The sequence below is a fragment of the Chiloscyllium punctatum genome, chromosome 25 (assembly GCF_047496795.1).
Source record: "Chiloscyllium punctatum isolate Juve2018m chromosome 25, sChiPun1.3, whole genome shotgun sequence".
Lineage (NCBI taxonomy): Eukaryota > Metazoa > Chordata > Chondrichthyes > Orectolobiformes > Hemiscylliidae > Chiloscyllium > Chiloscyllium punctatum.
In genome coordinates this window covers 32,676,183-32,695,524 of record NC_092763.1, presented here as the reverse complement: position 1 = coordinate 32,695,524, position 19,342 = coordinate 32,676,183, and the positions used below count along the sequence as shown (strand labels likewise).

At 38.5% G+C, this 19,342-nt stretch overlaps 1 protein-coding gene across 3 annotated transcripts in view; it reads left to right on the top strand.

Annotated features, from left to right (window-relative positions):
- The window catches only part of sytl4 (synaptotagmin-like 4), an 82,447-nt gene extending 80,267 nt beyond the window's left edge, over positions 1–2,180 (top strand). For all 3 annotated transcript variants that reach the window (XM_072594958.1, XM_072594961.1, XM_072594960.1), the window contains exon 18: positions 25–2,180. In XM_072594958.1, the coding sequence (XP_072451059.1) occupies positions 25–164 (140 nt within the window). In that variant the 3' untranslated portion in view covers positions 165–2,180. The remainder of the gene's footprint in view (positions 1–24) is intronic.
- Positions 2,181–19,342: the final 17,162 nt, after the last annotated feature.

Genomic DNA, 19,342 nt, shown 5'->3' with positions numbered 1-19,342 from the left:
TCAATATTTTGCATTTTGATCCAGGAATTAGCAATGGACAACATGTGGATTGGATGGATTCAACAGGGGAGGAGAGCAACATTTGGAGGAGGATGACCCAGTACCCTGGTTCATGGGTTGAAGGAACACTATTGCTTCGTCCACACATGACTGGGAACAGCTAGTCAGGGAACAACATACAGAAATTTACTTCCAGACAGTACATCCTAAATTACTAGATTGCAAATAGAAAATTAGTCAAGTTGTCTAGCATTACAACACATATCAAAGGCATATTCTTTCCCAAAGAGCAACAAAATCTCTATTACTTGAGCATTTGCTGCAGGAGTGGAGGGAATATCTTAGATTAGAAACAGACCTGATAAATTTCAGGAATGCATAGGAGCAAGAATGACAACTTAGTCAGATCTAAACCGAGTACAATGTCAAAAGGTGAAGGAGAAAAGGAGAAGAGAAAATTTTATGTTAAGAAAATTGATGAGTACATTTTAAAAATGCTTATCTTGATGCATATATTCATTTGTTTATGCTTCTTTTTCTTACCATGCTTAATAACCCAGATCAGTAATGAAGGTGACAATAGTGAAATCTGTCCCATTCCTTTTTATGTTTAATTGGTCAGATCGTCAGATATGGATCTCATATTCAGATATTAAGGTTTTGGCTTTTCATTCAAACTACTACTGTACTTTGCTACTTTGGTTTTGTTGCAAGAAATTTCTAGTTGGATTATTTGTTTAAGACCTAAACATATGTAGTATTCCCTCATTTATCAGAAAACCAACTGTCCCCTACACACTTAATTTTAATCAGCCCATGTACAGCTGTTATTCCACACCTCTGGAGCAGGTGGGACTTAAACCCAGGCCCCAGGTAGGGATGTTACCACTCTGTGCCACAAAAACCCTACTCTATGTCAAACTCTTAATGTCAGCATTCATTTCGGATTGTGGACAATCGGGATTAAATCATTGCCTCCTCTTCCCCTAATTACACATATTGCCACAAGATTGTGAAGCTAACATCACTTTTGCAGGCACTCACCAAACAGTCAAACATAAGCAAAATAGCACACTAATAATGAAAGTCTTAGTTTCTCAAGTTGACTTAGACTCAAAAACAAAGATCATAATATGTTTAGTTTCAATCTAAAGATATTCACATTAAAGGGGCATAACAAAAATCTGTAGTTAAGGAAGACATTTATTTGGAATATTCTACACTAATTTACTAATCACATGGAACACTACTACACAGGAGTAGATTATGTAAGGTTGACTTAGGCGATGAAACAGGTCACAGTAACAGCAAGTTTAACATACTAAAAAACTGAGCTCCTTACAAACATGTGATTTAGTTACAAGTGTATGATATTCCTATTTTAATGAAGATGTACACATTCAAATAAATTCACACCTTGTAAAAAAGCAGGAATCTTTCAGATAGAATGAAATTTTTGTTGTGATTTAACCCCTGTGTTTCTTCCATCTTCCAAGTCTTAGTACTAAATGCTGTACGTTTTCTCAATTGATAACGAGGTCCATGGTCAACTTTCATGCCTTAAATAAAGCAACAGTTATTGGTTTGGTCTGGCATAGGTCTTTTATTCTATTCCCTCCCAGCATTTCTACTTGTGCTTTCCAACGGCCTCTGGGGTACTCAAGAAATGAAGACTAAGACTAAAATTAAAATTATACCCATCACAACGGATATTCTTACATTGCCAATATAAATCCTAACCTTATAGCAGTTCAGAGATTTTGGATAATCTTAACAGAAAAATTAGCAAAAACATGATGCAAATGATTTATACCAACAGCTTCATTACATTTACAAGCTCTACCTTGTAGGTCATGTTTCAGAAAGGAAAATAATTATGATGCAATTACTTAATGAAATCTCAACAGGCTAAAAGATCAAACACGACTCTAACTACAGCAACTTATGTCTTTCAGAAGATATGTGATAGATCTTTAAGGGATAATGTTAATGATGTCATCACTGAATCTTGTCTTAGTCTCCATCTTACTGAATAGTCTTACAGCATGATACACTGAGGGAAGCATGCTACAGTACATCCAAATTGCTTAGCTGACTTCAGACACAGAAGTGCCTGTGACTGTAGCATATGTATGGAGATGCCAGTGCAATAATAAAAAAGTTAATCAAGTTTTCAAAAATGAGACCTGAGTCATGCAGTATTAATGTTATAGGAGCAAACATGAACATCACATCACCAATTATGGTAATGGTGTGGACGCCAAGTCCCAGTACTATTTATAAAAGAATCTTCACTAAAGCAGAGAGGCCTTGGTTGTAAAGCTTTCAGATAACTAACCACAATAAGTTTTGTGAGCACTGGTCTCCTACTTGAATAACTAGGAGGCAGACTTACCTTTCTACTTTCAGTTCAAAAGCCACCAAATCAAAAGTCCTCTCATTTACTAAATTAAAAACGCGGCTTCGGACTAATTACAGACAAAAAAGTTAAATATAACAGTTAAAAGCAAAACAGCTCAGCTGATATGATCCTGCAATCAGACTTTAGGGAGCTAGGTAGAAAATTACCAAACAGGATCTCAAATGCAGAAATCTTTAGGTTACTGCCAGAGAGTACAGGAATAATAGGATAAGTCAGGTGAATGTGTGGCTGGAAGGATAGAGCAAGGAGGCTGGCTCTGAGGCAACTGCCACCTGTACAAGCTGAATGGTTTGGGCCTGAACAGAACTAGGTCTGAGTTCTTTTGAGTTTTGTTCGTGCTATTGAGAGGACTTTGAATAATCTCGGTGTGGGAAACAAGAGAGAATTGTAGGGGAAAATACCAGAGTGTGCAAAATACTTGGAGATACAGCTTAGTGTTTTCTTGATGCTAAGTTAACAAAGCAAGATGGAGTAAGAGTAAAAAAAAAGCAATTTAAATCAGAATTATTATGTACATATGTGAATACACATGGTAAACAAGAGTGGGGAGATATAGATACAGACTGCCATGTGGATGTAAAACGTTGTGGCGATAATAGATCCGGTTCAAGAAACAGCAAGATTGAATGTTAAATATTCCTTGTAGAAGACATACATAATTGATGGAGAAAAGGAAAGGGGGTGGGATGACAGTATTGGTTAAGAACTACATTGCAGTACTGGAGAAAGAGATGTTGCAGAAGGCTCAAGGATTAAATCATTTTGGCTTGAGCTAAGGAACAAAAGGGCACAATTTCATTGCTAGGTGCAGTCTACAGAACAACAACCAGTGGTAACAATGTTGAGGAACAAATCTACAGACTAATTACAGAGATACGCAAATGTTATAAAAGTGGTTATAACGGAGGACATCCATTACCTAAAATGACGGCGATACATGCAGAGTTAGGGAAGTGAGGGACAAGTGTTCCTGGATTGTGTGCAGGAGAGATTCCTACAGCAGTAGATGTCCAGTCCAACAAGGGCGAATGCCAAGTTGGACCTGATCCTTGGAAATGAGGTGGGCCAAGTGGATCAAGTGTCAACAGGAGAACATTTAGAAGACGGTGATCATTATATTGTAAAGTTCAGGATAATGGTGGAGAATGACAAGCATCAATCCAGATTAAGAACAATCAATTGGCAGAGAGCTGACTTCAATGGAACAAGAATACAGCTGGCTAGGTTTGACTGGAACAAGAGCTTGGCAGGAAAAATAGTAACTGAACAATGTGTTACCCTCAAAGACAGAGAGTTGGTGGCTAGTCAAGGTATATTCCCTCAAATGGGAAAAGCAGGACCAATGAATCCAGAGCACCTGGATGACAAAGGAGACAGAAATTAAAATAAAGAGGAAAGATTGTGGTTTTGACAGGTGTCGGGCAGAAAATACAACTGACAACCAGGAGGAGAACTCAGAGGGAAGGTGAAGAAGCAAAGAGAAATTATGAGAAAAGACGGGTAGTCAACATAAAGGGATGTTCCAAAGACTTCTATAGATATGTGAATAGTAAAAAAAAAAGTGTGGTTAAAATGGAGATCAGCTAATTATAGATGAAAAATGGGATTTACATGTAGAGGCAAGAGGCACAGCTGAGTGTTAAATTAATACTTTGCATCTAACTTTATAAAAGAGAAGGAAACTGCCACTAGACAGATTCAGTATTGATAAGGAAGTAGTCTTGGATAGACTATTGACATGTAAAGTTGACAAGGCACTGGGACTGGATGAGATGTATCCAAAAATTTAGAAGGAAAGTGAGAGTGGAAATTGCAGGAGCATTGACCAAAAACTTTCAGTCTTCCCTAGACTCAATGAAAGTGTTAGAAGAATGGAAAATTACATACATTGCAGCTTAGTTCAAGAAAGGTTGAAAGGTTAAGCAGATAGACAATTACAAAGTAGCAACAGAGTTATAGAACTGAGTAATAGGAAACAAACAATCATAGTCAATGCATATTTTTCAGGTTTGTAATGGAGTTCCCCAGGGTTTGGTATAGGGACCCTTCCTATTCATGATATATATTAATGATCTTTATTTTCATGTGCAGGGGATAATTTCAAAGCTAGCAGATGACATGGAAATTATAATAATTGTAGACTGCGAGGAGGACAGTAAAGAACTTCAAAAGGACATTAACAAGTTGGTGGAGTGGGCAGATAGGTGGCAAGTGGGGATAGATGCAGAGAAACTGGAGGTGGTGCATTTTGGTAGGAAGAGCATTGAAAGACATTATAGAAATAGGTGTTACAATTATAAACGGGATGCAGGAGCAAAGAGACCTCAGTTTATACGTGTACAGATCATTGAAGGTGACAGGAAAGGTTGAGAGAGCAATTAATAAAGCATACAGTATCTTGATTTTATTAATATGGTCATAAAGTACAATAGCTAAGAGGTAATGTTGAACTTGTATAACACACTTGTTAGACCTCAGCTGGAGTACTGTGTACAGTTCTGGGTGCCAAATAGGATGTATGCGAACACATTAGAGAGCACAGAAACAATTTACAAGAATTTTTAGATTAGTTTACCTACAGTGTTGAAACAGGCCCTTCAGCCCAACAAGTCAACATCAATCCTCCGAAGAGTAACCCACCCAGACCCATTTCTCTCTGACTAATGCACCTAACACTATCAGCAACTTAGTATGGCCAATCCACCTGACCTGCACATCTTTGGACTGTGGGAGGAAACCGGAGCACCTGGAGGAAACCCACGCAGACACGGGGAGAATGTGCAATCTACACACAGGTAGTCACCCAAGGCTGGAATCGCCAGGTCCCTGGCACTGTAAGGCTGCAGTGCTAACCACTGAGCCACCGTGCTGCCCAAGGATGGTTCCAGGGATGAGAAATCCCAAATGAGAATAAAAGGAAGAAGGTTACTGCTCCCCTTGGAGAGAAGGTGGCTAAAAGGAAATCTGATAGAGGTTTTCAAAAGCATGAGTGGGTTGGATTGAGTAGTTAGCTAGAAACTATTTCTGCTCATAAAAGACTCTTACAGGTGCAGATATGATTTGCAAAAGAGGCAAATAAGTTGAGAAAAAAATATTTTCATACAGTGAGTGGCTAGACTTTGGAATGCACTGGCTGGAAGTGTGATGGATGAGTTTCGATTCAGTCAGTCATTGAAGGGGGTATTAGATGATTATTCTGATAGTAATAAAGTGCAAGGCTATGGGGAAAAAGCATGTAATATGGTAGGTACAGATACTCATTTGAAGAGCTAGAGCAAACTTAATGGGCTAAATGGCCTCCTCCTGTCCTGCAAACACTTCTACAATTCTGTCTGCCCATGCCTTTGATACATATCTGCTTGGGATTTCTTTGGAAAAAGGAGCATGTTGTGTTATATCTCACAGTTGATACGTAATATACATTTAAAAGTTATGTTCATGATGTCATCACTATGTCATGGTATGTAACTTACATGTACAAACGTCTCAGTCTCTATCTTACTGAAGCCTCTTGCAAATTACATGCTGAGACAAGTATGTTACAGTAAATACATCTGAACTCCTGATGAAGGGCTTTTGCCCGAAACGTCGATTTCGCTGCTCGTTGGATGCTGCCTGAACTGCTGTGCTCTTCCAGCACCACTAATCCAGTGCTTAGCTTAAGTCAAGGCACACAAATGCCTGTGAATCTAGTATACACATTTAGATACCGGATGCTGAAATAAAAATTCATTTAATTCTTTTGTACTACATGACCATATAACACATTTGTGTTATATGAAATAAGACAAGTATCAAATCACAATAGCTAAAAATAATTAGCTATCACTTCAGTAACTGTTAAATTATATTTGTGTAGTTTCTTTTGAAGAACTCCTTAAAATAGCCAAAGCTTTGAAAGGTTACAACCTCATAAGTTTTTGATTCAAAATTTTGCTTAATGGGAATCCATAAAAGTTTCTATCAGTACAGGAAATTTGTGTGGTGTATTTTAGCTCATTCTCTTGATAAACTAAATATCTAAGGTAAACTAAGCATTCAAAATATACAGACTATGAATATCTTGTTGAACTTACACATATATGTACAAATATGCACTCATTCAGAAATATTGAAGGGCCTTTATATAACTTTTCCATTTTATGTAGCTTATCTCTTGCTGAAAGTATATTGATTCAACAAATGGCTTCCTATTACTGGCTTCACTAACTTCTATAGTCAGTCAGTATAGTTTAGTCAACACAAAACTTTAATTAGCCTCAATCTAATTTTAATCTTTGACATCACATCCAACGTTCTCACTAAATATTTAACCCCGAAGAGTTCAGATTTTGCTTACTGCTGTCTGTTGGTTGTTTGGAAGCTTATCCAGTCCTAGAGCTGTACATTATGGAAACAGATGCTTCGGTCCAACTAGTCCATGATATTCCTAGATTAATCTAGTCCCATTTGCCTGCATTTGGGCCACATCCCTCTAAACCCTTCCCATTCATATACCCATCCAGATGCCTGTTAAAATGTTCTAATTGTACTAGCCTCCATCATTTCCTCTGGAAGCTCGTTTTTCACACACACACACACACACACACACCTCTGCATGAAAAAGTTGCCCCTTAGGTGCCTTTTAAATCTTTCCCCTCTCACCTTAAACCTATGCCCTCTAGTTTTGGACTACCCCACCCCAGGGAAAAGGTCTATTTACCCTATCCATGCCCCCCATAATTTTATTAACCTCTAATATGTTCACCCTTCAGCCTCCAACATTTCAGGAAAAATAGCCCCAGCCTATTCAGCCTCTCCCTATAGCTCAAATCCTCCAAGTCTGGCAATGTCCTTGTAAATCCTTTCTGAACCATTTCAAGTTTCACAACAACCTTCCTATAGCAGGGAGACGAAATTGTATCAATATTTCAAAAGTGGCCGAACCAATGTCCTGTACAGCCAGGATGACCTCCCAACTCCTATACTTAAAGCACTGAACAATAAAGGCAAGCATTCCAAACACCTTCTTCACCACCCCGTCTATGTGTGACTCCACTTTCAAGGAACTATGAACATGCCCTCCAAGGTCTTTGTTCAGCAACGCTCCCCAGGATCCTACCATTAAGTGTATAAGTCCTGTCCTGATTTGCCTTTCCCAAATGCAGCACTTCACATTTATCTAAATTAAACTCCATATACCACTCCTCAGCCAATTGGCCCATCTGATCAAGATCCCATTGTACTCTGAGGTAATCTTTGCTGTCCACTACCAATGATCTGCAATCTTACTAACCATACCTCATATATTCATATTCAAATAAATGACAAAAGCAGCACCTATCCTTGTGGCACACTGCGGCTCACAGGCCTCCAGTCTGAAAAGCAACCGCCGCCACCACCCTCTGTCTTGTACCTTCAAGGCAGTTCTGGCTCCAAATAGCTTGTTCTCCCTGTGTTCCACGTCATCAAACCTCAACATATTAACTGGCTTTTGCTGATATTCTCACAATGAAACTAATCTGAAATTTAGCAGATTAAGGCTACATTGTACAAACTTTGCTCAACGCTTGGTGCCAAATAATAAGCATCTATTTCAATTCTATCCAATAGCAAACCTGATTTAACAGGTGACGGGAGAGACACACCTGGTTTATACTACAGGACAATATCTTTTTTAAGGCCGGAGAGTTAACAGGCAAAGCAATATACACATCCATATCTAGAAGTACACTGTATATTACAGTCAAATTCAAATCTTAGCTTGTTAAATTTGGAGTTCTTACATTTGAAAATTGCTATCGTGTTTGTTCCATCCCTGCAAGAAGCATTCTGAAAAAGAACCCATGTTAATTTTCCTCTGAGCCACCTGGACTTCAAAAGATACGTGATATACAGCAAAGTTAGTATCTCACTTTTTAGTTTGAGTCTGTCACTTAGCTACACTCCACAGTGGTGAGGAAGAGCTTCATGGAGGCTGAAAGTCCAATGATTAGATTAGATTAGATTAGATTACTTACAGTGTGGAAACAGGCCCTTCGGCCCAACAAGTCCACACCGCCCCGCCGAAGCGTAACCCACCCATACCCCTACATCTACATCTACCCCTTACCTAACACTACGGGCAATTTAGCATGGCCAATTCACCTGATCTGCACATCTTTGGATTGTGGGAGGAAACCGGAGCACCCGGAGGAAACCCACACAGACACGGGGAGAACATGCAAACTCCACACAGTCAGTCGCCTGAGGCGGGAATTGAACCCGGGTCTCCGGCGCTGTGAGGCAGCAGTGCTAACCACTGTGCCACCGTGCCGCCCACTGTGCCACCGTGCCGCCCATATGAATTATATAGTTTCTGAAATAATCATACCCAGATTCTGGTAAAGCATTTTAAAGGTTATGCTTTTCACGCTGACCCCAAAAATGTCTTATTTATAGTTACTGTAATTAAAACTAGTGTTAATGAATATGTTTAACAGCTTTAGTCTTGGATATACAGTAGCAAGCATGATGTGGCCAAAGAATTCAAAGATCTACAGGTGATGAGTAGGTCATATTATTTCTTGTACATAAACCTACTGGAAGGAAGTTTTAATATTTTCTAATGACACCCACTCACATTTGCCAAGAAGAAAGTCAACATTTGTTTCACCTGCAACAACAACTTGCCTAAAGAATTTGACTGCTTTGAATAAGAAAGTATTGAAAACTGTGACTCACTTGTAATGCCACCTAATACAGCTCAACAAGAACATGGGTAATTAATGAACAAAATGATAGCAACAACATATTTGTGCAGCGCCTTTAATTTAATAAATCATCTAAGGTGCTTCACAGGAGCATTATAAAAGGAGAAACCAAACCACAAGGACATATTAGCTCAGATGTCAAACAGATAAAGGCTTTTAGGAGTGTCTTCAAAGAGAGACAGAGTGTGGGAGGGAATGCCAGAGCTTAAATCTCAAGCAACAGATTTTGGGATGCTCAGAAGGCTGTAGATATCTTGGGAAAGGTGCAGCAGGTTCTAGGCAAATTGGAGTTTATGGAGAGTTAAGGATAAACATCAAACAGGGAGTGTGTTGGAAGAAAACAAGGCCCAAGGCAACAAACATGTAGAAAGGTTTTACCGTCAACAAGTTGAGGTTGGAGCAAAGGAGAAAGCGGCTTTTGTGATGCAAAGAATATGAGAATTGAAGGAGTGCATATGGTATATCAACTATGAACGATCCAGTTTAGCCTGAGAAAATGGTGAGAACTTGGATGGAACATTGGCAAGGAAATAGGCATTTTGGAGGCTGCAGAAGACTAGTTAGAATTTCCTGAATTCAAATGAGAAAATTCAGATTCATCCTATATTAAATGTCAAAAAAGCAGTCTGACTGTCAAATAGTCTGACTGTAGAGGAATGACGGACAGCGAAGGAGATGTTATTGACATACATGCGAGTTGAACTCTTATCTGCAATGTTGATAAGGTAGTGAAGGGGTCAAGAGTAGACTCCTAAGGAGTTTTTAAAATTCATTCACAGGATGTGGGCTTGTGGCTGGGCCTCTCTCTAACTGCCCCTTGAAAAGATCATAGTGAGCTGTCTACTTGAACAGCTGCAGTCCACAGTGCTAACTGTTGAACAAAAGAATGCAATTCCTTTCCCAATTTTATCTAAAGTTACCTTTATCTAGTTAGAGTCCTGTGACCACATTCTGCCTTAGCACTGTAACTTACGGCCAATGATCTTTAAAATGCCTTTTGATATCTTTTGACCCTTCCCAACAAATTAGTAATGAATAGAGAATTAAACTCTGCATTATCAACATTATAATGAAAATGCTGAAGTAATTATGTGTCTTTTTTCAACTTTTAGCACATTATAGGCATAGAATATACACCACTTGTGAGCAAGATCTCCATAACTAACCTTAATGTGGAGTGTAAGGGAAAATACTTGATGCAGTGTAAATTTGGCAGATGTACAGGCAATTAAGTCTAATTACATCAATGAGTTCATCCATTTTGTGGAATATCCTTGGTCACTGATTGTCATGAATTCAGCTTTTACAACTGAACGCATTTCAATCTTCCAGATGAACATAGTTGTGTAAAGCATATAGGATGGCAGCATACTACTAAGAAGCACTTTGATGCCAGTTTTCTGACTTTCAAGTTGTAATACTGCCCCACAAGGGTCCAAATGAAAAGTGCACATCAAATTAAAATGGGACCAAAAACATGAAAAATTATTACTGGAGCACAAAACTGATAGAACACATCAAGATTCAAAACTTTGATTAGAAGAGATAATTAGATTAATAATTCAAGAACGACAGACTTGCATTTTCACAATAACTGATATCGCAAAGCATTTTACAACTCAGCTAAAACTCTTTGAAGCATAGCCACTGTTGTAGCAAATGTAGCAGTCAATTTGCATTTAATGGGAAATGTGGCTGAGATATTCAAGAATACAGAAAATGCCAGCTTTGTCAGGATGAAGTGCATATTAACATGAAAGAAATTGAACTTGAATCTTAGGAAAAGAATGCTGAGGAGCTACAAGCCACCATTTATGTTTAATGTCTTCAAGAAATGGACAACAATTAAATATACAACTGATAAGCTGAATTATTTGACATTTATGTACAAAAATAGCATCAAATGGAGAAAGATACAACTGTTAGAAGGAAAGATTGACAGAAAATGTGGGAATGGAAAGCAGAGAAAGAAAAGAATGAATTAGATAATGAACTTGATGTAGCTGACCTGTGCAGAATATGTGAGGGCAGCACAGAACAGACAGAGATGGAGAGTCATGGTAGTCAACCTTTTAGGAAGATGATGAAACCAACAAATGCCAAGCCTCATTACAAACTCATTATAAACTGGTAAAATTCAGAACAGCCTCTAAAAGGCTTTCAAAACTTCAACTGTGCTATACCTAGGTCAAGTTCAACTAACTTTCACGTTTTTAGATTTGTTCCAAAAATAGCATGAATTAGGAGTAACATTCTTCAGTATGAAATGGTTTTCTATTTATACCGGAGCTAAGGAATTTAACAAGGAATTGTTTTTACAGATTAATTAAGAAATTGGATCACAGTAAAGTTACAGTATTGAGATTTGTCAAATTTGTCCATTAGAGTTTGAGGCAAGAAAATAGAAAAATAACATATGAAAGAATTTGCTTTTATTACATGGATCACCAAAAGCTCCTGTAAATATGACCCAGGCTTTCTGCAAATCTGAGGGAATCTGAGAAATACAACAGGAGAACAACAAACCTATACTAGATATATTTTAAAATTATATACATAAATACACAAATGATAAACACTATCAATGATAGTGTCAGAGTTTCAGTCATACAGCACCAAACAAGCCCTTCAGCCAATCAGGTTTGCACCAACCTACCCAAACTAATCCCACTTTCTAACATTTGGCCCGTAGCATTCAAATACGCATCCTAGAATTTCTTAAAGGATGTGAGGTCTCCACCTTTACTAAGTCCCCAGGCAGTGCATCTCCACCACCGTGGCTTAAAAGATTCTTCCTCAAATCGCCTCAGAATCTCCTGCCGTTCATCTTAAAATTGTATTTCCTTATATTGACTCTTCAACCAAAGGGAACAGCTGCTTTCTATCCACCCTGCCCATGACCCTCTATCTCATTCTAGACCACCCTCTGTCTTCTTTGCACTAAAGAAAACAACTAGAGTCTTTCTTCATAACTAAAATGCTCCAATCTGGGCAACATCCTAGTGAATCTTCTTTGCACCCTTTCCAGTGAAGTCACATCCTTTCTACTGTTATGGACCAGGTCAGACCCCCTCAAAACACTTCAAAAAGGTAGTCCAAATCCTAACTTTTCTAGTTGTTTTAAGCAGGTGTAGAGTGGATATTCCAGGAGTGTTGTAGCTGGCCCAACCACCCAGTTTTAAACAAAACAGTATTTATTTACAGACTACTGAATGAAACACAAACAAAAGAGAACTGAATTTAGAATAAGTTAATCTATCTGAAAACCCCATCGACTCCATCACAACTTAATGATACTTTTCCAAATATTTGGATAGAATAAACAGCCTATCTCTGAGCTAGAACTGCATACTGTTCTCTAAAGGAAAAGGTAAGATAAAGTCATCAATAGTTTCATCAGACCTTAGGGCTGCTCTATCATTTGAGAGACATGATTGATGATGGTGTAACCCAAGGGTCACCACACCTCAGGTGAGGGGAAGAGGTTGAGAAGGAAAGTCTTTCATGGTAACCTTAAGCCAGTGTAGGAAATGAACCCACGCTGTTAGCGTTACTCTGCATCACAAACCAGCCAAATGAGCTAAACCAAACCCACACAGTAGTCCAACTGTGGCTTATCCAAAATTCTGTGCAATCCAACATGGTTTCCCTGTTATAACTTCTGTCGTGACTGATAAAGGCATATGCCTTCACAACCACCCTATCATGCCACCTTCAGAAATCTGAGGACAAGCAGCCAAGTTCCCTCTGAGCTTCCTAGAGACCTGCCATTGATTAAGTACTCCATTGTTCTGTTGCCTTTTTGAAAGTGCATGAATCTACATTTTTTAGGATTAAGTTCCATTTGCTACTGATATGACCATCTGATCAGCCCAGTTAGGTCTTTCTGTAACCCAACCCTTTCTTCCTCACTGTCAACCACCCAGCCAACCTCTGTCATCCAAGCAATTACTCATAATTTCCACAAACCCTACCTCACAACCAGAAGGTCTGGCTCAGGTCAAGTCGCACTTGCCTTGACATGTGCCATAATATGCCTAATCAGGTTAATTAAAAATGTCAAAAATGCAAAACTAAGCAGTCCAATAGGATGGCCAGATTCTAATACAATCACTATTATGTTATATGTCTGCACAATTTAGCATTCCTGCACATAGATTTGATTTCACAACATTTAGCTGTAGTGGTGTGAACACATTGCTTTTAAACTTTACATTAACTTTCACTTAGGTGATTTTAAAATTTCCACTAACCTTTGGTCAGGCGATTTTTAAAATTTGCTTTTAACTTAGACTTAGAGAAACTGATTCATAAATGAAAACTTCTCACTCTGACTGCATTGGAAAATAACTGTTATAAGCATTGTTTACATTTGTAAACAAAAACATTTGTTTTTAAGAATAGGAAATGTGTTTTTTGTACAGCTATTAAAAATATGCCTTACAAGGCTTGAGCTCAGGGGAATAAATTCCTCCTTGAAATAGTCTTGTTCTACCACTGCACTGAAAAGGGTAATCAGCAAATCCTTTCAATTTATAAGCAATTTTTTTCCTTTTGCATTTGTTTAAAACAAATACAGGAATAGAAATTCCTTTGTTCAAAGAACTGCATAATTAACTTACCTCCTCTTGATCTATTCAGTACTCAAGACTACATGACAAGAGGTTGAGTATTTGTCACCTGGACTTGTTCTCCTGCATTGCATTGGAATGGTTTCAATCTTTGTCTCAATCTTTTCTTGGCCAACTCTCTATCTCACATCTCCCAAACTGTAGGATTCAAATTATCACTGCAGTATGCATTGGCTATAGAGAGGAGCAATTTATCTTATTTCAAATGGAAATCCATTAACATATTACATATGTACACTTGTAGGTACTGGAAGTTTAACTAATTGTACACATTTAAGCTATTCAACTAAATGAATAGCTTAAATGTGTACAAGTATTGCTATACTTTTTGTGCACAATATCAATGAAAACTAATTTTAATTCAATAGCATACACTACTGTATTTATATTGTTTCTTAAGCATACTGCTTTTAATGCTTCTGTTCAACATATGCAGCTTTGATTGTTTCTGTTCCTCGTACGCAAATTTTAAATGACAATGATCAAGTTCATATCAATATAAAAATCAGAAGGAACTCGTATTCAGTATTCTTGTATCATAATAACAGCATACAGTTTCTAATATTTTAAATTTAGAAATCTAAATTGTAGCCTTTTGATTTTCTTGCGGCTGCGATGCAATGGATGCTCATTTCATGTAGCATAGCTAGGCAAAAAGTAAATTAATCAAAATATAGCAGCTGGCAGAGCAAGGATGTCTGGTCTCTTCTGGCACACTGGTAGCAATCCTACCCCTGGACCAGGAGGCCTTGGTTCAAATCACACCTGCTCCAAAGATATACAGGAATAGTGCCAGGAGACTGGAGGCTAGCATATGTTGTCCCCTTGCTCAATAAGGGGAGTAGAGACAATCCTGTTAATTATTGACCAGTGAGCCTTACGTCGGTTGTGGTTAAAGTGTTGGTAAAGGTTATAAGAGATAGGATTTATAATCATCTAGAGAGAAATAATTAGGGATAGTCAATATGGTTTTGTGAAGGGTAGGTCGTGTCTCACAACCTTATTGAGTTCTTTGAGTTGGTGACCAAGGTGAATGAGGGTAAAGTGGTTGATGTGTATATGGATTTCAGTTAGGCATTAGATGAGGTTCCCCACAGTAAGCTATTGCACAAAATATGGAGGCATGGGATTGAGGGTGATTTAGCGTTTTGAAATGCGGCACGGTGGCACAGTGGTTAGCACTGCTGACTCACAGTGCCAGAGACGCGGGTTCAATTCCCGCCTCAGGCACTGTCTGTGTGGAGTTTGCACATTCTCCCCGCGTCTGCGTGGGTTTCCTCCGGGTGCTCCGGTTTCCTCCCACACTCCAAAGATGTGAATTGGCCATGCTAAATTGCCTGTAGTGTTAGGTGAAGGGGTAAATGTAAGGTAATGGGTCTGGGTGGGTTGCTGTTCGAAGGGTCGGTGTGGACTTGTTGGGCCGAAGGGCCTGTTTCCACAATGTAGGTAATCTAACTAAATCAGCTATTGGTTAGCTGAAAGAGGATAGAGGGTAGTGGTTAATGGGAAATGTTCATCCTGAAGTTCAGTTACTAGTGGTGTATCGCAAGGATCTGTTTTGGGCCACTGCTGTTTGTCATTTTTATAAATGACCTGGATAAGGGCGTAGAAGAACGGGTTTCTAAATTTGCAGATGACACTAAAGTCGGTTGGGTTGTGGATAGTGCTGAAGGGTGTTGCAGGTTACAGAAGAACACAGCTAAGCTGCAGAGCTGGGCTGAAAGGTGGCAAACACAGTTTAATGTCAGAAAGTGTGAAGTGATTCACTTTGAAAGGAGCGACAGAAACAAAGTGTTGGGTTAATGCTAAGATTCTTGGTAGTGTAGATGAGCAGAGAGATCTCCGTGTTCATGCACATAGATCCCTGAAAGTTGCCACACAGATTGATAGGGTTGTTAAGGAGGCATGCAATGTGTTAGACTTTTATTGGTTTAGGGATTGAGTTTTGGAGCCACGAGGCCACACTGCAGCTGGACAAAACTCTGGTGCAGCCACACCAGATTGTGTACAAATCTGGTGACCACATTATAGGAAGGATGTGGAAGTTTTGGGAAAGGTTCAGAGGAGATTTACTAGGATGTTGCCTGGTACAGAGGAAAGGCTGAGGAACTTGAGGCTGCTTTCGTTAGAGAGAAGGTTAAGAAGTGACTTAATTGAGACATAAGATAACCAGAGGGTTAGATAGGGTGGACAGTGAGAGCCTTTTTCTTTGGATGGTGATGGCTAGCATGAGGGGACATAGCTTTAAACTGAGCGATGATAGATACAAGACAGATGTCAGAGGTTGTTTCTTTACTCTGAGAGTAGTAGGGGCGTGGAACACACTGCCTGCAACAGTAGTAGTAAACTCGCCAAGTTTAAGGGCATTTAAATGGTCATTGGATAAACATATGGATGATAATGGAATAGTGTAGGTTAGATGGGCTTCAGATTGGTCCCCACAGGTCGGCGCAACATCCAGGGCCAAAGGGCCTGTACTGCGCTATAATGTTCTATATGTCACAACATATCTGAGCAGCTTGATGTCTACAAGTGAGTTTTGGGCTAAATATCTTGAACCAAATTTTTAAGATGTCACATTAAGTAATGTGTGACTTCAGTGGAAGAAAAATTCCATGTATGCAACTTTCATCTTCACTGCATGTAATTCTGTTTTTGCTGCTCAATAATTATGGGGTAGGAACGACAACATTTTTATATGACACTCACCTGTGACTTTATGCCGAGCAACGTAACAAGCATAGCTGAATCATCCAGGGAAGTGTTATGGGCCAGACCAAACCCCCTCAAAATACATTATGATAATCTAATTGTTCCTTATTTTAAAAGAAAGGGTAAGGTATTGCATTCCAATTAAATTACCAGTCTTGAAGCAAAACACATTTTATTCATACACTATGGTTAAAATACAACAAAAAGGAGAAATTGGGATAACTTAATTGTTAGAAAACTTAACAGAATAACATATTATTTAACTAAACAGTAACTGTTCCAATATAGTAACATCCCATAAACACATTCTTGGCAAAGGCAAATTTAGTACAGTTGATTGTCTCACATGCAATTCCAACAGGAAGAGAGAATCCCAGCTTTTAGTTACAACAGAGAGGGAAAAAACATCTTCCATATCCAGCTTCAAGACCCCAGCAGCAACCTGAAAGCTAAAACTAAAAATTGTGGTTCTGTGGGAGCTCGACCCCACCCATTCAGGCTGCTTCCATTGGTCCAATGTAAAATAAAAACCCAAGGCTTCACAAGCTGTTTATTTTATTGCCTTGAGTAGAGAGCTCTACACCTCTGTCTCAACCATTCTTCACAAAAAAAGGACAAAATATACTTCTTAAAGCCATATTTTTATCACATGATCCCCCCATTAAAAAAATAAACAGTGAATATACAACAATGGCTTCATTTTATACACCTTTACACTATTAGTACACTACAATGCATACACATTACACTGACTCTAAACATGCAAACATTCACTAGCACAATCCATTTCAGCCCATCTTTTTACCCCAGCCACCAAATCCCTCAGGCTTCCTTCAAAGTTGCGACGACACGTCAAATATATTCTCTCGTTCTGCCACATGTACAATTTTCAAATAGAATGGCTGCAATAATAAAGTCCATCTAAACAGTCTGGAAATTTTATCCTCAAGTTTTCCCAAAACAGTTAAGGGGTTATGATGAGTATGCACAATTGTCTCAGACATATTACTGGCAATATAAATGTTGAAATGTTCTAACACCAACATCAAGCTCAAGGTCTGTTTCTCATTTGTGGAATATTTCTGTGGATGAATATTCAAGTTTCAGGAAAAATACCCAGTAAGTCTTTCTATCTTCACGCAAGCGTAAAGCACCAACATCCACACCACTTGCAACAATAGTCACCTAGAAATGCTTTGCATAATTAGATGCAGCTAACACTGCACAATGGTTAACTCAGCTTTCAGGCTGTCAAATGACTCCTGACAGTCTGCCATCCGCTGAAATTATCTGCACTTCTTCAAGTCAGAAAGCAGAGCAACCACATTTCTAAACTTCGGTACAACCTTCTGGGGGAAAAAAAACTATTCAGTCCCAGGAATCATTGTACTTCCCTCTTCATTGATGGTATGAGAAATTCCCCAATAACCTTTCTTTTCACATCCCATGGGGCCATTTTTCCATGTCCAATGACATAACCCAGAAATGTAATTGGGCTTTTGAGAATTCACTGTTTCCCAGGTTTACCAGGGCCAAAAATCAATCAACTAATTCCAATAGATGTGCCATGCGTGACTAAAAGTTGCCCAATTGATGTACACACACAACTGGGTAATTCTGAAATGACTATCGGTTAATGTTTGAAATGTGATTGGCGCATATTTCTTATCAAATGTCATAACTTTAAACTGATACAGTCTGTTCGGTGTCACAAAAGCTGAAATCTCTTTCTCAGATAAAAAGGTATCTACCAGTATCTTCTAACGAAGCCCAAAGTTGAAATATAAGTTGCTTGTTCCACCTTCTCAATACAATCTTTCAGACATGAAATAGGATATAAATCAGATTTTGTAACTGCATTGCCTATGCAAAAGTCCACATAGTCTGGGTACCATCTGGCTTTGGCACCATGACTATGTGTGAGCCGCATTTGCTGCAACTCACTTTGAATATATTGCCTTTCAGCGTGCTTTCAATCTCTGTTTGAAACTATGTTATGTGTGCAAGGATGTTGCTTAACTGGAACAGCACTTCCCACATCTACATTATGCATACTTAGAGTAGCACTTCCCAGCTTATTCCCACATATCTCTTCTGATTGTAATAATTCTTTTCGGTCATTTCAATTTTACTCTCTAAGGTAACTCAATAATTTATACCAACTTTTGAGAACTTTCTCATTGTCCAATTTAATCAGAGCAATTTCCAATTCAGAATCATCTGAACTTGGTTCTTCCCTCTGTGTTGTAATATCACATTCTCTTTTTGCTTTCCTTCCCTATCAAAATACCTTTTGAACATATTCACATGACACATTTGGATTTCTTTCTGTCTTGCATTCTTATTAAATAGTTCACCTCACTCAATTTCCTTTCAATTTGACAAGGCCCACTAAATCCTGTCTTTTAAGGTTCACCCTACACTGGAAGTAACACTAACAACCTTCAATAGCAAAATTATAATTTTTTGATTTCTTATAGGTTTCCTGCTTCATCACATGCTGTGCTACTTTAAAGCCAACTCACCTGCTCTATTTAAATTTTTCCTAAAATTTGACAATTCAAATATGTGATCTCTGAACTCTGACTCACAAGTTTCTCCTTAATTAAGTCCTCTCATCCCATGCCCAAAAACTAATTCAAATTGACTGAATTTTGCTGATTCATTATGTGCATCCCTAACTGCAAAAAGTTCAAATAGAATTCCTTTATACTAATCCTCTGGATAGTCTTGACTATAAGCCCTCAAAATGGTCTTCAAAGTTTAATGTCACTGTTCTAGTGCTCCATGCAATTCTGGATGGTACACAATGGATTTGAATGGTTTTATTCCTAGGCTATCCATAA